Below are 21,000 nucleotides of genomic sequence, written 5' to 3'. Positions count from 1 at the left end.
CTTGTTTATATACTCTTTAAAAATCTGTAATATATATCAAAGAAGCTTATTTTTGGGGGGGTTTATGTATTGTTCCGCAGAAATAACGTTATACTCTTCTTATTTCCTGTCAGGATTATTAACGCTTTTATTAACTTTCGTGCGAATATTTTAATGGATACCCCATGAGAGAGAAACTTATTAACTTCAACTTTGTAACAGTGTGGAAGATAAACGGAAGTGTCGGTTTATGTTATGTTATAAACTTCTTCCTGTGTGTTTACCGGAATTACAACATTCCACAAGACTGCGCATAAAGGTGCAGGAACAGTTTGCCGTTAATTCCGCGAGTAGCACAATTCTTAAAAAGCCCTTTCATCGACTATAACGAGCGTTTCTTCTCGCGGGGCCCTTTAAAACGCGTTTGTTTACTCTCCTTTCTCACGCATTATCCCTCGCGCGCGCGTACATAACTAATTCAAACGGACACGCCGTGTCGACGGCGAGCTTTATTGGGAACTGGATCCAAAAAGAGACGAGAGTGGACAGGGAAGGAAGGGGGGAAGTGGCGTATAAAGTGTCCTACATCTGAGGCACTCGACCTTAACGGCGCTCCGCGTGTTTCGTACGTTCCCGCGTAGAAGCGACGCCCCAACATCCATCACTCTTTCCGCGACGGAACGATATCTCGACGGGGGGAAGGAGCGAAATAAATTGCTCCGAAGTGGCTGCGTCGCTCCGCGCCACGGCACACGCTCCGCTAGTATATAGCTGACATTATAGTAGCTCGAGTGGGCCGAACGATTTGAGTGATAGCCACCGAGGACTCAAATGTTTAGAACTCGCCATTTTCCCTCGCGTTTGACGCGCGTCTCTCTTTCTTTCTCTCGTAGAATATGATATTTAGAGTGCGCTATTAATATCTCCTTGTATAAAAATTGGCGTTTCCTTCCGTGTTCAATTTGAGCCGAATTAAGCCTGAATTGATATGAAAGAGAAGTAAAGCGATATATGTATATAAAATTTGAAAAATTTTCACCCACATGGATTTTATTTAAGAGAATTTTATTTACGAGAATAAATGTTTTCACTACAACCGCGCACAACTAGAAATTTAGACGTAAATAGGGTTTTATTCATGGCGTTCAATAGCGATAGCAAATTTTCAACTCGCAACTCTCGAAAAGCGACAGAACTTTGTACCTAGATGGCTAAAGTTGGAAACCTGCATATCTATTCCCGCTGGGGTTTGAAGACAAACATTTTTCTTCCTAAAGTGTTTACAATATGAGCAATGGTAGTGTACCTTTCCAACGTATCTAATGTATTAATAGATCTTTCCATGCGAACACATTCGTAACAAGGTTTTACGAATTGTAAAGAGTACGTTATTTTATTTTACAATTTATTCAGCGAAAATTGGAAACGAGAAATGCTGCTATGCGAGTCACTCATCTCGGAAAAGATGTCGGTTGTATAAGTGAAATTTTGGCAATTTAGAACGTAAACGGCACATTTCGGGAGTTGTCGCGGCAACGACAAAATTTTGCAAAATGTGTAGTCTCAGTGCATGTTATATACATTATTTAATGTGCACTAGTTACGACACAGCGTGTGGCGGGCATGATGTTTTTCTTCGAGATTACGTAGCGTGAATTAGTTATCATTCTCAACATCGTTCGTTCTCCGCGTCTAATAGCACCAGTGCTCGGGGCAAGTTAAACGTTACATTTCACACGCGCTATTATCGCGGCCGCCTCACCGTAAAATTTCTTAAATCATTCCGAATGTACCGCGCGAAATGTGGATTAATCGTCGGAATTAAGAACCGCGCTTTACCGCTGTAATTACTTGAACCACGGGAACAGATGGCCATTAGTCTGAGGTTCTACGAATTATGTTCGCTCGTTGATCACGTTTTTGGTGCAAGCCGCACCGCTGGGAACGTTAGTTTTCCACGTGTACGCCGTTATGCTCTTTAAGCAATTTATCCCGTAACGTCTCATTCGTAACGGATCATTTTTCATAGAGTTATAGACGATTCTCGAAAGAATGACACGCACAAAAGTTGTTATATCGGAAACTCCAAAGACGATACAGATATGTCTCCAAAGACAAACGCGCCTTCTTTTCTTTGTAAAATCCGTTGGTCTCTCCTTTTATTGCGATTTTACTGCATCCTGCAATCTACGTACATACATGTAACTATCCACGTCATTCTCCGCACCGCGAAGTTATAGGGTACTTTATCGCGGGTACGTCGAATAAATGTCCCGCTCTCTATCTATCTGTCTATCGACACCGGGCAACGCGAGCTCATTACGTCGTGACGGATTTCGTTCGGCGATGCGTAGCCGTCGCATCTCTCCCATGCACGCACGCACGCATCGCGATATAGGGTGCGGTCGCCAGCGCGCCGCATCGCCTATTGAAATTACGCGAAGCACGTGTCATTAATGCGCCGCGTCGCGTCGCGTCGCGCTGCCGCTGCGATATCGTTTTGCTCGCTGAGCCAGAATTTCTGCTAATTCTACAACGGGCAAAACCACCGCCGCGCCAGAACACCGAAATTATAATCAACGACGAGCGCGTATCGCTGATATATGTATGCATGTGTGCCGTCGCGAAGCCTTTCGACGATGGAGCATTTTCCACTTTTTGGGTTGCTGCCTGTTACGTAACATCCCGTGCGCGGATCGCGTTTTTATGAACCGTGACGTTTAAAGAGGTATCGCAATAATCGATTGAAACGACAATTACGTGACGATTAAATTCTCTCCCCCTCCTTTTTATGATCCCTTATGACCCCTCCGCTTTAGCGAATATAACGTTTCTGCGTTAATGCGCGTTGTCCGATACGATCGCTAAATATTTACGTGACGCGCAGTCGTAATTTCCTATTGACAGCCGGCAAATCGACGAGCCGTCCGATAATGATGGAGAGACCGCATTACGGATCAATACATTACAGTTGATTCTCTAACGTGTGTCATTCATATCGAGTCCGTGAAAATTATTCGATTGTGATTACGGCGATGCTCAAGTTGATAATGTTTTTTGTCTCTCGTGTGTTTTCTTCCGGCGTTCGTACGATATCCGCAAATGATATATTTCTGTATCACGTGTGTGCTTTATTGCGATTATTTCGTTATATTTAATTGACTTACATTTCTCGATGCATTGATGAAATCGATCGAGTTTCAAGCGGAACTGAAATAACGCTTATTATCCACAGCGCGAGTAGCGACCACTTCTATCAGCCGTGACGTATAAAGAGGGACAATAACCGGTTAGCCAATTGTGTACTAATGAAATCCTCTTTATGATTATTCCGCCGTGTTCATTGTCCAAATGTCATTATTGAATCGCTAATCGGGATCCAACGTAGCGAAATTATCGGCCAGTATCGCGAGTATATATTTTTGCACTTTTTTTCTTTTTTCTTTTTTTTTTTTACAAACTCCTGCTCTCTCGCAGAGTTTCTATAGAGATACTTGTTGCATTTTTTTCTGCCGTGTAGTTCGCGATTGATAAGTCGCGATATTTGGATGTCACGTCGGCCGCCAGATTCGCAATCGCGCCGTTTGTTAAAACGTAAAAATATCCGCGTGTTTTTCGATCGTCGTAAATCAAACCGCGCGAGCTACACATATATATGTATGTATATACGTGTACGCGCGTAACTTTTGAACGGTGGAAATCATTTGCGGGAACGCCCCGCGCTGCTGCTTGGTTTACAAAAATCGAAATCGTACGCAGTGGCCGGCCGAAAGCAGCGCGCCGCAGTGTATTACGGATAAAGGGAGATCACTGGGTTGGAACCCGGCGCGCACCCTTTAGCATTCCGAAAGTCGCGCCGATCGATAGCGCGGCGCGAGACATCGGAGTCGAATTTGTCGTAAATTTCAACGAGTAGACTTGGCAATCGTGCAACAATTTTTTAAATGGATGCGCCGGAAATACGCGACATGCCAATGTTTCTCTCGTGTTTGAAAATTTATACCGCGCATCGCGGTGTCGACGACACCGGTAAAAAGATACGATGCAATATAACAAATCGCTACGCGAAAAATAAATAGATACACGCACGACGGGGATATTCGGAGATTTGTGCGAACGATAATTCTGTCAATTTACACTAATGTTTCAATTTGCCGATTACAAGGGCGCGGATCAAAAAACCTACAAGAGGATTGTCTGTCGTGTAATTAAATTCGACTGATAATAAATCAGAGAGGTATATCGCAATATCGCGCGTTCTCCGCTTCCGCGTCTCGCGTACTCACGATATATTGATTACGCGCTCACGTGAATCGTCATTAAAAGACACTCGAGCAGCGGCGCGGCTGATAACAGTGGCCGTTACGAGTTCATTACTACATCGTGAGCTGAAGCGTGAGTGCCGGATCGGAATATAGGCTATGGCGGGCAGTTAATCCATATTATGGTAACTTTATCTGGTAGCGAGGAATACCGCAACGGACCAATCACAGCGGCGATTTCCTTCCCCGCGATGCCTCTCGTCGACCGATGAGGATACATTATGATTAGTTTCAGCTTGCTGTATATGCGCCACGGCACGTATAACCTGACCTCGGCCTAACCACTGGCTAAAATTACTGGGAATCGTGTCAATTGACTCTAAGCGCGGATGTGAACGCGGGCGAGATATGCGATAGTAGTAGTAGTCTGACTTCTCTCGCTACAGGGAGAGAGATGGACTCTTGTGGTGGACTTTCCGCGCGCAAGAGAGAGAGAGAGGAAAGAGAGCGTCGATAAAATTTACGCCGCTTAAGAAAAAGGCCATTTGTTAGGACAGTGTAGCGGCCGCATGCGTCGTCGTCGAAAAAAGACAAACTTTTTCGACAAGTTTCCCCAGGGGAAGGGATAACTGATCGCTGTAGTGTCTCGGTGTCGTTGACCTCGGCAAACAAGTAGATCGATGGGACGGCGGCATACTTGCTAAAGTTGTCGTTAAACATCGATAGCGTTTGTTGCGTTAATGATACATTTTCATCGCCGTTCTCCTCCATTAGAACGGAGGAGGATTATTATAATTAGATAAATCGCGATTCTCAAACGTGTCAAGTGACGCGGATAATATTAGTTGGAGCTTAACGACAGCTCGTTATTTGAATCGCGGAACTCTAATAAAATATATTTATTTTATATTATTCTAAATATACTACGAAATATCAATTAGATCTCTTCTCCATGTCAAATACGATTTTTTTTAAACACGCAATCCAGTTTTGTCAGGCTTTTTTGAAATTAATTTCGTGCTTTTATATATAAATTTTTATTGATTTGTAAAATCTTTGAAAATGTTTGATTCGACGCGAGAAACGAATTCTTATATTCTTTTTTGTAAGATTTCTTTCTTTTTCGCTCTTTCTCTCTCTCTCTTCGAAGATAGCTCGCGTGTATGTACATACCGCTCCCGAATTTTTTTGCATCTTGGAGTGCATACTCTATGGCAGAATAAGTAGCGTGCTGCCGTCGCCGAGGGGTTCATAAATCTTTTGTCGAGAAGATCCCCTTCGCTTCGTACCCGATCCAGGAAAGCAAAAGGTCAAAAGAGACGGACGGTTGCTGGGAAGCAGCTTGAGTGGTTCCTTCGTCAGGGTATTGAAAGTGTCCTCTTATCGCGGGTGTTGACTCGCTCTAGCGAGGTAGTAGACGGAAATCGTTGTAAATCGGTGTCCATGACGATAAAATGACGATAAAAATGACAGGAAAACCTTTAACCTAGCTCTCATATCTCTAATATTTCGAACTATCATGCATAGCTTATTGTTACACAGAAAAAAAGAAATGTCAAATCAATACTTATATACTCGTATATACGCAACAATAGCTAATCTCCTTACAGAATTTGCTAAATCTTAAATTTCAACAATATTACAGTCTTATTTCAATATTATAAATATCATCTGAAGAATATGAAAAAATATTTTATATGAAAATATGTTATTTTCTATCCAATATTTTTTTCATTTCCATTCAAGAAAATTATTCTTAAATAATAAGATTAATATTTTTCTTGGTTGAACTATATAAAATTTGCTTAAATGAAAACATTTTATATAGTTCAACCAAGAAAAATATTAATCTTATTATTTAAGAATAATTTTTTTGAATGGAAAAGAAAAATGTTGGATAGAAAATAACATATTTTCATATAAAATAATATATTTTTTCATATTCTTCAGATGACACTTATAATATTGAAATAAGAAGATTATAGCTATTGTTGCGTATATACGAGTATATCCGATTTGACACTTCTTTTTTTTTTCTGTGATGTATAATGATGATATATGTATGTTTGAGAATTATTTTTATTCGATTCATTAAGCTGGGCACAATCATTTAATTTAATAATCGAATGAAACATGTGAAAAATTTTAACGCTCTTTTGCTAATTTTATATTATGTTTTTGTCGAGGGGTGTCTCACTGTCGCAATACATGTACATTTTTTCTGGAATTACGTGTTACTTCGCATTCATTTACAAGCATAAAACAATAACCCAGACAAGATTAAAACGTCTTAAAAAGTAAAAATGATGTTGTTATGACGTTTTCTAAATATATATTTTACTAAATATTATAATTTATGAAATTATTAATATTTGATATTTAATTTGTTCAGATCTAATATAATTTTATTTGTATTTTGTGTGTTCAAGTTTATATAAAAAAAATTTTTATTAAAAATGGGTTTTTAAGTTGATTTTTAAAAATTTCTGAATTTTTAATCACAAAGTTTAAAACAAGATATTTTTTTTTAAACTTTTATAATTGGGAACACGTAACTTTGTTATATTTTTATTAAAATATCATATTTTAATTTAGGTGTTCCAACTAAATCTTTGCAATATTAATTAAAAAAAAAATATTAATTTTAAATTTTTTGCATAATACATTATACAGTACTATATGATTTACAGTAATATCTAATAAATTTAACTTAACATTTCTTTTTATAATCATTCTAATTACATTTTTCTTACTACATTAAACAGTACTAATATTTAATATTGTATTTTATTAAAAAAAAAAAAAAGAATTAACATAGTTACACGCATTCCGTTGCATTACTTGGAATTATTTAGAATTCTCGGTAATTCGCAATACATGTACAAATTTTTGATGAGTGAGACACCCCTCGGTCAACTCTTTTATCTTTCGATCTCATTATCTTTCGATAATTAACATATTCGATAACTAACCTATTTCGCTTTTTATAATTTTTTAAAATTCTTTAATTCTTACACGGAGAAAATTTTCTCTTAGAATTTACCCTGAAAATCATGGTAATCGTGGGACAATATGATATGGAAAGAATTTCATGAGAATTTCTCTGATTAATATTTATTACAATAAAAATAATAATATCTATCACAATAAAATATAAAATATGTTTGATTAATTTTACCATGCAGTTTAGTAAAATTAATCAAACATATTTTATATTTTATTGTGATAGATATTATTATTTTTATTATAATAAATATTAATCAGAGAAATTCTCATGAAATTCTTTCCATACCATATTGTTCCACGATTACCATGATTTTCAGGGTAAATTCTAAGAGAAAATTCTCTCTGTATACATCTATTTTTTGCTATTATTACATTTTTTTGTGTAAAATTTTTTAAGGTTATCGAGTGCGCGAAATGTCATTATGTAGAATAGAATTTATTTCACATTTTTTATTTATCTTTCTAATTTTGAAATGATTAACAATTTCTTTTTAATGTATTGGAAAGCCAAAATAAAGTGATACGCTTTTAATGAAAATATTATATAAAGCAAAGCGCTAAAAATAAACGGATGGAAACAAACTCTGCAAGAGAGTCGTCGCGGAGTCGCGAGAAAAAGTAAGCATTTATATATAATATATATTCGATTACCGGGCCGTATAGAATATCACGACGCACGTCTTCCCTCCCCCTCCACCTCCTTACGTAGAATGTACCGAGCTCGCCGACAGTCACGTGTGTATGACGTACTCGCGCATGTACGACGCGGCCCTTCTCCCCCCCTTCCCCCCCCCCTCTTTGGACAAAATATTCGTGTTTTTTCCTTCGATTGTAACTTCTCGAGGCGACTCGAGTACGCATTATAATCGCGGCGGGCATCGCGAATGTCGAATAAAGTGTGTATGTGTGTGTGCTCGACATAGTATTGTCAAGATTTTATTATTCTTCGCGATAATATTCTCTCGATTTGCGCGGACGCGGACGCCAGTAGTTTCGAAAGTATCGGCGCGCATGCGCGGTGGCGTTACTGTAGTCTCGTCGAATCACCTGCCGGTCGTCGTTTCGGTGGTCCGTGGATTCGGCGGATTTTTGCGATTTTTTCCCGGTCCGAGGCAACCCGCGGTCGCGAATTAGTGTCGAAAGTGTCGTATTAACGCCGTGCCGCGTTAATACGTGTCGGGTAGGCGTTATCTCGCGGAATCGTGGCGTCTCGGAGCACCGGCAAGGCGGTGGAGCAAGCTCAGTGATTCTCAGCGGCCGGCATTACTGCGCAGCAATGTTCAGATTGCGATGACGTAGTCACGCGAAAATGACCCTTCTTGACTTATTTGCGAGGACCGTTAGACAAGGACACGCGGCCAGTCCCTCTTCGTGGGTGAATTGTGGATACGATCGAGTGCCAGGAGGATCGGAATCATGTTCGGCGAGGGTCTCCGGTGCCGAGTCGACATCGGGGGAGTATCCTGGAGCGGTAATCAGGACGCAGGACTGCATCTTGAGATAACAGGGAATGCATCGAGCGAGATTCAAAATGGACGAAATATTACCCGAGCAGCAAGTACGAGTGACGTGACGTGACGTCACGCCGCGAACGGGACGCCACGAAGCGGGAGTCTTGAGAAAAAAATTTTCTCTCTTTCCATCATGTTTTCTCGTTCCGTCTCGAAAATAAATCACGTATCTCGTCGTATCTCGTCAGTGCGGAAGTGTCGAATTCATATCGGGCGTTTGTATGAGTGTATGAGTGACCTATATACAAAAGCATATTAATTTGCGATAGTGTAAAATGTGCCCAAAGTCCCCCTGTCAATTGGATATATATTTGGATATAATATATAGCGGAATATGGATTACTGAACTGCAGCGAATCGGTGAGCGTTAGTAATGTTATATACTGTCTTCAATTCTAATATGATATAATGCTCGATATGCAATGATTCACATATAATGTTATATATTTAGTACGCAAATTATAGCCATAAATTTTTTACCAAGTTTTTGATAAAAAAACTTTTGATGAGTGAAACACCCCTCGGTTGAGAAAATCAACTCTTAAATTTTTAATAAATTTTTTTTTTGTATTACAAATTTTATATATTTAACAATAAATTTATTTAGGAAAATTCCAAACATAGAATTTTAAAGCAACGCTGTAATTAACAAAGACACGCAATAAAACATGCCACAGGAAAAAAAGACGTGTCAAATCAATACTTATATACTCTTATATACGCAACAATAGCTATAATCTTCTTACAAGAATTTGCTAAATCTTAAATTTCAACAATATTACAGTCTTATTTCAATATTATAAGTGTCATCTGAAGAATATGAAAAAATATATTATTTTATAATATATGAAAAATATGTTATTTTTTATCTAACATTTTTCTTTTCCATTTAAGAAAATTATTCTTAAATAATAAGATTAATATTTTTCTTGATTGAACTATATAAAATTTGCTTAAATAAAAACATTTTATATAGTTCAACTAAAAAAATAATAATCTTATTATTTAAGAATAATTTTCTTGAATGGAAAAGAAAAATGTTGGATAGAAAATAACATATTTTCGTATAAAATAATATATTTTTTCATATTCTCCAGATGACACTTATAATATTGAAATAATATTGAAGAATGTAATATTGTTGAAATTTAAGATTTATAGCAAATTCTGTAAGAAGATTAGCTATTGTTGCGTATATACGAGTATATAAGTATTGATTTGACACTTCTTTTATAGATAGTAGATCTGTTCTATTTAGCTGAACAGGCTGCACTAGTTCAGATTTGATCTTTTTCCTTCAAATATAGAGTGAAAAAGATACCCTTTGAACTAGTTCAGTCAAGTTCAGTTAAAAAGAACAGACCTAGTGTTACCATTGTAAAAGATAATCAATTTAGAATGTCTGTGCTTTTAATTTTGAATCAAATCGATATTCCGATTTTAACAATAAGTATCTTAATCTCTAAGTATGTTAACGTGTTGATGCTCACACTTGAAAGTGTTCGCATCGATTTGATCTTACTCCTTTGAAATTTGACATGCTCTCTTCGCAAATAGATTAACGACACGTATCCTTTGCGCCTCTTTCTTCCCTAACGATGTTTACACACGCCGATATTGAGCTTGCGTCTTTCTAAGACAAACAACGCGCCGTTCGCGTCCTTAACCTGCAGATTAAAATATCGCGTCAGAGTGCAAAGAGAATCTATTTCTCTTTAGAGACAGAGAAAAAGAATGTGCGTCGCAAGTAGCATGGAGAGAGCAAGAAGTGCGAGAAGGATTTGCCCTCTCTCTCTCTCTCTCTCTCTCTCTCTCTCTCTCTCTCTCTCTCTCGTGCTTTAACTCATCGATAAAGCCGTAGCGCGGCGCGAAGTCGTTTATTTTTCTTCCCGGGCGCGTCTTCCGCGTCATTGGATCGAATGATGAAATTAAACGGCGTCGCAGTAGCTCGTCCGATGATCTTCCTAGCAAAGTTAACTGACCTCCACCGCGTCGCCGTTGCTCGCGTCCCTCGTCTTGTTCGTCTTCTTCGTCGGTTCAATCTTCGCCAAAGAACTCTCTTTGTTGGAGGACTATACCCCGACGTCGTCCTCGGTTTCGTCGCTCGCGTGGCGGTCCGATCTTTTCTTCCTCGATTTGGCCGGCGCAGAAATTGGTTTATCGCCGGGCAAAGTATGAATAATTCAAGTCGACCGATTCGCAGTCCAATCAATTTGGGACGGAAAGCAAAGTGGGTGGCCGGAATATAGACGGGGATAGAAGGGTCGCCCAGGCACGAAGGGGGCGAAACGAAAAGCGGCATTAGCGAAGCCGTTGAGTTTAATGTGCACGACGAGCGAGAATAGTCGTGGATGGGATGGTCGTGCGCCGAGCCTAACTTCGATGCCGCTGGAATGGGAAATGTTATTCGGGGGGAAAGGTCCGCTGTTGTGTCGTGAAATTTCCACAAGCGATATACATTGAATTTGCGATTTTTTTTATTCGAAATAAACTATTTAAATATTTCACTATATATTCTTACTTATGAAACATATAACTTTCTCGTTTTTAATTCGTGTCGTTAACCATTTAAATTATTGTGATATATAGAAATATCTTAATATTAAAACATTTACTTTTACAGACAATGAATTATTCTAACATGTGAGATTTAAAAGTTGTATAGGTATATTTAATCACATAACTGTGATGTAGTTGTCGCTATTTTTCTTTTACTTTACTGGCGCTTAAGATGAACATTCGTGCAGGAGATTCAATAAAATCTTAATGTATGTATGTATATCTACGGACGGACACGACATGTATCGCCGTGTACGCACAAATGTGTATATGTACACATGGTGAAAACGCAATAGGGAAAGTATAGGGATGCGGAGGAATAGAGGATGGGAGGAGGGTTGCGCAGAGTGTACACGGCAAACACGCTGCCTGTTTATGGAGGTGATTTTTAAAGGTATAGCTGTTGTTGCGAGAACGCTGTTGTTTCTCCGAGCCAGTGGCGACGTAGGGACGCGAAGAGCGTGAAGAATTGGATCTCTTAAAAGAAATGTATACGCCGTGAAAATCACGACGAAACGTTGGGGCAAAATCGAATCTTTACACCAGGGGAGAACAGAAGGGATTTACGATAAAGATTATTTGATACGAGTGCGCATCAGCTAGTTATTTCCTTTAATTCTTCAGGAGATTCAGAGATTCGAGCAACGTGAATTTTATTACTTTATTTTAAATAGGAATTAATATTAAATTAACACCGCGTCGCCATGTACGCGGTATAAAAGTTTTATTCGGTTAGGGTTAGGTTAGGTTATTGAAAATTTAGCTCCAATCTAATTGTTCGTGGAAGAAATTAGGAACAAATTTCAACATCTAAAAGCACGAAGCAGGATACGCTACAAATTTCGTTAGACGGGGAGTTGCTCGGTAAAACAAGTCGCGACGACTGTAGCCGACCGCAATTCGGATGCACGAAGGAGCCGTGAAGTCGAAATCGTGGCGCACTCGCGCTGTTCCAACGAATTACGGCCGTAGAAAGCTGTCGTGAGCACTTAGTTATACCTATGCTCCGTTTCAAATCCAAACCATTCCGTCGCGTCTGCGATCGCATTCGAAGCGGCAAGCGCGGCGCCCCACGGAGCAGGCAAATGTCGGTGCCTAACTAAAGCAATGTATAATTAATTTAGCGCGATCGCGATTTATACAATGATGGGGTAGACGAGCGAGAGAAACGCCACGGGAGGGAAACGATCGTGGATTTGCGCTAGAGAAGGAGGGCCGGGAGGAGAGGAAAAGGGCGAAAGTAAAAAAGGAATGCACGTGGGCACATCGCCGTGTCGCTCGGTGAACAACTTTCGCAAACTCAATTACACAGGTTTTTCTCCGTTGTTGATTTTCACTCGCGATTTTTCCGTCGCGTAATTGCTAAGCGCAGTTCTCCGCTTGTTTATTACGTGGATGCCCTTTGGAGACTGACTATGCAGTGTCCATAGAAAAATCGCACTCGTAGAATATCATCTTATTCGTATATGTGCGCGCGTCAGGATAATTTATTCAAATATTGTATTTTTTTTATAAAAAAAATTTTATATCGCGAATAAACATTTTTGCATTTATCTATTTACCGGATTTAACGAGCATTTACTATGATTATTTAATGAACTTTGTATGAGAGAGATTATATATATATATATTATATAATTTCTCTTTTTCGAATTATTACGCAAGAAGTGAAGCTCTTTAAATGCTATCGATTCAATTCATAACTGATGTGAGAAATATTGAACTGCGTTACGCTTAGAAATTTCTCTTCCGATTTCTCATCAGTGACGATTAGCTTTCGTCTCGGTGCACACGGTGCATTGGTTGCGCAAACTCTCGGATGCACGCGAGAGGGAAACGTCGAGAGGCAATATCAGTTCTGTCTGTTGCCACAGCCTTTGGCCGGATCACGAAACCATTATGCCCGATGGTCTCAATATGTTGTAAGTTACTTCAATCCGTTGCAATTCGCGGCTAATCGAGCGTATCACGTGGATCAATACCAACTCCAAGTCTGTCGCCTCCCTTCCCCTCCGCGACGTTTCTCTTTTCGTTGCGTTTCTAAACTTCGACGTCCAACCCTCCGCCTGGCCTCTTTCATCGCTTTCATTGCTTTTTCTTCGGGGTTTTCGGCTGTTCGCAAGTATCGTTAAGACTTTTAAAAGCTTCCCCACGAGTCCTCCCGAAAAGTTTACGCGTAATTGCAATGATTATCTCTATCGAGCGTCGTATTTGTCGTATTTGTCATTCTGTAATTTCGATTCGTCGATTGAACTTGATCTAAATTGTAGACCTATGGGAAAAGCGAACGAAATACGTATTTGCTAACTTGGAGTGCTTGAGAAATCGATATTGACTTATTTGTACAATTGGAAAATATATCACGTAGAAAATGGTGCTTTTATTTTACTTTTATTATAATTAGCAACAGTGCACAAATATATGTAAAAAGTAATTTAAAAAAGCCATATATTACTTTTTAAAATAGAATACAAACAATAGAAAAAAAGGAGGCTTCTTTATTATCTTAATTTCTTTTCTTTTTCTTTTTTTTTTCATCTTTCTCTTTTTTTCTCTCTTTCCTTTTTGGATGAGAATGTTATCTTTATTAGAGCTCTATACTAAAAAAAAATATTATTTACATTATCATGTAGTCGGCCATCCGGTCTCCATAAAACGGTAGACAAAACTTCCTTTCATCATTTCCATGTTGCGTTCGTTTCCGTAGAAATCGGAACATTACTTTTCTCCCTTTTTTTCCCCGCTTCCTGACTAACGGCGAACGGAAACATCGGCAAGGCTTTTCGGGCGGTCATCACCGTAAAGCGTTGACTCGTACTCTGTGGGATCGATCGCTTTCGAGTATCCCGTAGGATACTCACGTCACGTTGGTCGGCATATTCTCTCGTTCGCCTTGACGCAGTACGATCTCTTACACGAGTATTAATTCCATACTCAATGACCGTGTATTTCCTGCCGCAAAATATTCTTATAATAATCTTTGACAATTTATACTTGAAGATAGGGGAGGGGGAGAGAAATTTAGTATCCTTCGCGAAAACTAATTATAATTTGAAACGCTCTTTGCTCATTTCTAGACATTAAATATCGGTAAACGCATTGTTTCGATGCTCGTTTTCTTTCTTTTTCCCTGTTGTTTTTTTTTCCTTTTATTTTTTCCTTGACATTCGATCAGGGGTTATACGACCCTCTTATTTTAATTTAAACTTCCGGCGGTTCTTAATTTACGATACGCGTGTTCAAGCGCAAAAGCGTCCGCTCTGATCCCTCGGTGGTATAAGAAATACAATCCGAAACAGCCGTATCTCTAGTCTCGCCAGTACTAATATCGTACGTAAAATATGTTTTAATATTTAATGATACTGTTTCGAGAGTTTCGCACATAGTGTTAAGTTTTCGCTTTGAATTACATCTTGCAAATTCTCGAGCGCTACTGCAAATTCTGTGTTGGAATATGTAAGTTGCGAGACGCGGTCGGTGCATCTTAAACTATCTGCGACAAGGAGTCGTGGGTAGTTCGCGTTTCTTGTCGTTTGAACCCGGCGTACAAGCGCGTGCGTGCATTTTCTTGCGTAATTAACATTGCGACGTGGAGCATTCCCGAGATAACGAATTCAACTACGAATGCTGACGCAATTCTCGATTTACGCCGCCGGTATATCTATCGACGTGCCGTTGAACGATCAAACTTTTGTTGAACTGGATTTCTCGTCTCGTGTCACGAATCAGAAGCTTTTCAATCGCTACGGTTGGCATTCCGGAAGATCGATCGTCTTCTCTCTCGCTCGTTCTCTCTTTCTTTTTCCTATCCTCCCCTCCCCTCTTTCGTCCTGCAAGGCGATGCGTCAGTCGTGAGAAAGCGGAGGACCACCGAGGACGACCGGGGGTTTAGAAGGGACAAATGGAGGGTGTCCGTAGGGTACTTTGACTCAGGCACCATTGCTCTCGGAAACGATCGCGTCTTTTCCCTCCCTTTCCTCCTACGATCTCTTTTCCTCTTTCTCCATCTCCGCCACGGCTGGTTCCTAATATCGTGGCTTAAGATGTCCGATACACGTACGATCGACCGAGCGTGTGCATCCTCCGGTAGGATCACAGGAACGCCCGCTGGTAGATACAGGAAGAGAGAAAACCGACTACATGTATGAAAGGACAACCAGCAGAGAAAGAAAGAAAGAGAGAGAACGAGAGACCCTCCCCACGTGAGCTTGTGATCCTGGATTAAAAAGCTTGTACCGACCGAAGCTGGATGAATCTCCAGCCCGTATCCAGTGGAACGCCGCTATTTTCCGAATTCCAGAGAATTTCCCCCGTGTGTGGAAATATCCCTGCAATTACAACCAGCGTGTTTCGTTCTCCTCCCGACCGATTTTTCCCGCATTCAGCCACAAATAATCCAGACTTTCGGCGCAATATCGTTCTATCTGGTCGTGCAAATATTTAAGCCGTCTCTGAAGAGGAGAATGCAGCAAGAGATAGAGACAGAACCGGTGGGAATGAGAGGCGCTGAGAGACAGAGGGAGGTGGAAGAAGAGAATAGCAGAGAGAGAAAAAGAAAGAGAGAGAGAGAGAGAGAGAGTAAGGGGATGAGAAAGGGAGAGGACAGAGAGACAGAGAAGGACGGATTCGTGGCTGCATCATATATCCCTTGCGGTGGTCGAGTGCGCACTGACGGTCCACGTTGCATCGGTGGTGGTGCAGTATCGTTGAGAGGGTGGTGAGGCCACGTGACCGCCCACGAGCGCCATGTTAGAGGCGAGAACCGACGGAGACGCGCGAGTTTGTACGAATGCCGAGTCGCCATGTGGTCCTCGCGGGCAGAGCCGATCAATACCTAGCCGGCTGCTGGCAGAGCCAAGAGAGCACGAAGTTATGCACGCGCGACTACGACTACGACCACCACCATTACCATCACTACCATCACCGTCATCATCATAGACGAGAAGCAGGAGGAGAAAAGGAAGAGAAGGAGGACGGCGACATTTTAGGGGTCACCGTCCTCCGTCCGCGATGTTACTATAGGGACAAGTTATGGAAAGGGGGTGCGAAGAAAGGGAATTCGGGGATCCCATACCTTCTTGATTGCTATTTCTAATACCTTCGCTCGGTGGTTAATGCGGAACACCGAGAAGTTTGGTCACATCGCGGAGATGTGCCACGCGACGCGATTCGGCGCTGGCGACGGACGAACGTAACGACGGGACATCATAGTTGCCCAAGTATATGGTCGCGACGTTAATGGGCCAGCGCCGTGATTAATGCCTAATGCGAAACTGACGCGAAGATGGTCCGACTGCCTGAGCGCCTGCCATTGCCTGGAAATTTGCACGTTGGAATGATGTGTGAATGCAATAACGATCTAAATGAAAAATATAAAGCGCTCGCGTTATATCACTCGGTTGCTTCTTTTATCCGATATTCGATTTTATGCTATATTGATATCTGTTTGATACAACATTAAATCTATCCATGTGAAAATAGCGTCATTAATGGTCATCTTTTTGTCTAATTTCTGCGGATTTGACGCTTCTGAATAGCTCGAGCGAAAAACGCTTGTATCGTTAATACCAGCATAATATTGAAATGCCGTGCTATCAATGACGATTTAATCGCATTCATAGCCGGTAACATCAAAAAAGGCAACATATGGGCGTTTTCATATGGGTAATATTCGTGTGTGCTATCGTGTTAACAAGCGACGTCGAACTTTATTTCGGTTTTTATTTCAAGAACATAATGTAAATGCCAAAAATTTATCGTTTCAAAATTTCACATAAAATAAGATCATTTTCTAGTAGCACATATTTATCTAAATCATAATTATATTAAAATAAATTGATACAGATATCAATCAATATTATTTATATTATTTTTTAAAAATCTTAAGTGAAATTTCCATGATTTCTTGCAGCAGAAATCGTCTCGATTCTTTTTATGATTATGTGATTTTATTTTATTGCGTTTTATCAGGATAAATTCCTTGGTTTTATTATCGATACTTTAATCGTTTATATGTTACATTTTAACATCGTGACACTTTCCTCTCTTTTTAATTAATCGAGTTTTTCTGGTCATCGTTCGCATAAAACTCGCGGTCTGTCATTCTATCAGGCGCGTCCCGTTACTTTCCTCCACTTTCGATGTTAAGAAATTAAGCGCGAAATTATGCATGACAGTTTCCGGAGCGGGCGGCATTAAACGTCACGTTCCGGAAGTCGTAGTTTCAAACGGAGATGCGCTGTCGGCCGGAAGAGAGTCTTTGAACGAAGAGAGTTTTTCGTATGAACTCCATTCCTTATGCACGCATCATCAGGATGGATACACGACGTGTACGTACTAATATTGATGCCGCTCTACCATCGTTCGCTTATAAAGTTTCGCAGTCACGCTCTTTCGACCGGAGGCCGCGCGTAGCCGCGCTCGTACGTGGCCGTTAATAAATACATTGTTATTTCAACACGTGCCACGTAATCGGGTCACGCGCGCCTATTATACTTGCGCGTGCATACGTCGATGCGGCTAATTAACAATCGCTTTCGTTATTTCATAATTCATCGCTATTGCTCGCTCGCTCGCTCGTGTCGTCCCCGGTCCGTGATTCTAGTGGAATGTAGTATCGAATTCGATCAAGCTATTTATTAATCCGGAGGACACAGTTGTTCATTTTATTAGTTTTAACGCGTCCGTTTCCTGTTTAATTTACAAAAATAACGGATATTTAATTGTGTTTAATATCTTTCGCTTTTCCATTCTATTCACTTTTGCGTTTATTAAAAAATGATCGGCATTACGTTTGATTTATCTCTTACGAATATATGGTCTTGATTCAATATATCTCGGTACTGTCATTTCTTTCACCATTCTCGTTTCCAGAAAATATTCTGAAATTATATAAAGAAAGATAAAAGTAGTCTAAATATATGACAATGAGGAGAATCATGTTTACGATGATATGTCGAAGATCATTTTTTAGCATAACTCTAAGCGACTGGAATGAGAAAGTCGGAGAATGAGGAAAAGAAATGACGGTCGTTTCCTCCATTCGTGTTCCCTGGTCTACAATGGCCGATTGCCATTCCCAATATCTCCTTCCCCCCCGTGTGTAACCGCGTCGATGTGCAACGCACATCAATAGAATTTCATCGTCGTTCTGTCGCTCGCTCGCTCGCCCGCCCGGTTTTCTCAGTTCCCCTGATTTCCATATTTCTCCCTACAACCAAGCCTGCCGTTCGTCGTCTCCTTCTCGCCGTCGTCGTCCTACGCCGGCATATATCTGTCTCTATCTCTTCCGGCAGCTACAACAGTTACGGGAGATTACGGGAAAGCCATGCGGCGAGACGGAGATAACGGATGTATCGCCTGCGTGCGGGGTGGAGATATACGGAGGAGTCGCGGTCGCATGCGGAGGTGCCAGAGACGAAAAGGGAGAATTAGGAGCCAGAGAGAAAGATGTCGGAGGGAGGATAGATCGTAGGAGAGAATAAGAAGAGAGAGAGAAAGATAGAGTTCAGAGCTCTTCTCTCAGTCCGACTCTCGGTCCTGCTTTACTATCTCGTCATGCAAGTTGTACGACGGCGGGATAAGCGAAAGCACCTTCCTCCTCTTTTCCCTTCCCCCAATGTTGTCCTACGCGCTTGCTTGCCCTTCTCTCGCCGAGCACGCACTCACGTACACACGCATGCGTTCATTATGCGGGTAATATCGGGTGCGACGTATGTACATAGTGACGGGGGCGCAAAAGGAAGAGGGAACGAACGTTCCGCCGAAAACAATGAGTCCCTGATTGGGGAAACGTTGGCATAGTTTTCGAAAGCTATGCGCATCGGTTCCGAGTTATCACCGTCTTCGTACGTGTGCGCCCGCGAATAGTTTGTAGATCAGTTTGCCGGATTATATAGCCCCGATACGCTCCTTCGCTCCGGCACGTTTGATATTTCGAGTTCGAGAATCGATCGCGTTAGATTCGACCGTAAGTTTCTCTATCGGCCTGATCTGATCGGTCACGGAGGACTCGCGCCTGGAAGAACCGAATGAACGAGAGTCCGCCGAAAGTTGTATGCCGGGATCGGAGAAAGATAGTGTTACTTTTTATCGCTTTCTTCTTACTACCAGGTATACATACATATACTTTGCACGTGTTCCTCCAGTTTTTCAGAATAGATTTATTCTAGAACGTGATGGGTAATCACCGTCAATTCCAATTTCAGTTCAACGACTCAAGGATATTTGTGAGTGGAACGCTTGCTTTTCGTGTCCGCGAGTTATATGTTAGATTCGAATAAAATCGTGTAACAGGGAGGAACATTCGAGCGTCCATAAAAACACAATGCTCTCGATCATTGTGCCGCGCGATCCTCAAACGGTAATTAAGCGAGTAACGACACTCGTCAAATTGACCTCGCGTTATCTCGTCGTCATCAATTTTTATTAAAGCGACCGCGTTTCAAGGACCCGCGCTCGCGACTCTTGTTCCTCCCCCTCCTTCACCGGCGGTGTAGATCGATGAACCCTTTCGCGGAATACCGGCTGCGAGACAGAGAGACGGAAAGAGAGAGTCGTAGAAGAGAGAACTCGCACGTGCTTGGGACAGCAGCACGGCGCAGATGCGACGTTCTTAAAGCATTAAGTACATGGCATTATTTTCCGAGGGATTAGAATCGGAAATGGCAGGAAAACGTGGTATAGAGGGAAGGGCCGACGAGAGAACGCGAAGGAGACGATTTTACACCGGCATCGGCTTCGGGAACACTTGTGTCGGATATTTTTATTACGACCGCCGGCAGAGCAGAGAGTGAAGACTTTTCTGTTCCGTGTGTAGACGTAATTCCGATATAATACTCCGTGCAACCGTGCAAAGGCAGGGTGAATCCTGTTCTGGACCGCCCTTTCTTTCTCCGGCATCATGTGGCCGCTTGAAATTGTAAACGCGCCGAAATTGTAGACGGACGGGTAAAGCGGAGAAATCCTGATTACTTTCTAACTATCGCGTTCTTGCCATTCCGTTACCGTCGTGTGCCGAAACACGCGGTCGTGGTCTAAATTCTATCGCGATTAATCGCGTGCACGACGCGAGTCGCTGCAAGCGAACGTATGATTTTATCGCACTCGCGAATGTTGTGTTATTAACTTCTGTAACGAGATTATGATTGCACTGTGAGAAAAAATTTTCAATCTCGATCTGCGATTAATAAGCAGCGATAAAGAAGAAGCATGTATGCCCGGTTCTCACCGTATTTGTCGATTAAGATGGTTGACCTTAATTGATCCAATTGATTGTTGGGTTTATTGTGTTTGAAACATCAGCAGATTCAAACCTTGTACAAGTTATATAATAAAAATCGTTGTTCTAAGAACAACAGTTCTCGTTGCGCTTATTACATTATACTTTCAAGGCAATTTTTCTTTGGCGTACTGTATTATTAAGAGATTCATTATAGTCAGAAAAGAAAAACGATAAAGAGAAGCTAATAATGTATTGGAATATTGGTAACAAGGGTTGCGAATAATCTTATAGAGTTCATATTTTGATTCGTTATTTATAACTTATTACTTATATCGCTATTACTTATAGCTACTTATAACATCCGATAATCGAAAAATATATCGTGAAATATTCATTTACGGGACATGATTCACTTTACTTACATCCTTTCATTATGCTAAAAAGGTTAATGAAATTATAC

At 40.8% G+C, this 21,000-nt stretch overlaps 1 protein-coding gene across 4 annotated transcripts in view; it reads left to right on the top strand.

The window, feature by feature from the left end:
• The window catches only part of Sema1a (semaphorin 1a), a 235,700-nt gene that overhangs the window by 55,726 nt on the left and 158,974 nt on the right, over positions 1 to 21,000 (top strand). The window contains exon 1 of one of the 4 annotated variants that reach the window (XM_083050816.1): positions 8,291 to 9,118. The exons of the other annotated variants lie outside the window; for them this stretch is intronic. Coding sequence (XP_082906942.1) covers positions 9,034 to 9,118 — 85 coding nt within the window. The 5' untranslated portion in view covers positions 8,291 to 9,033. Of the gene's footprint in view, positions 1 to 8,290; positions 9,119 to 21,000 lie in introns of those variants that run through there. 4 annotated transcript variants of the gene reach the window in all.

Source organism: Prenolepis imparis, unplaced genomic scaffold (assembly GCF_030444845.1).
Source record: "Prenolepis imparis isolate NDT839.2.m4 unplaced genomic scaffold, iyPreImpa1.0 SCAF_11, whole genome shotgun sequence".
Taxonomy (NCBI): domain Eukaryota; kingdom Metazoa; phylum Arthropoda; class Insecta; order Hymenoptera; family Formicidae; genus Prenolepis; species Prenolepis imparis.
Note: the sequence above shows the minus strand (reverse complement) of the source record. Positions and strands in the feature narration are given on the sequence as shown.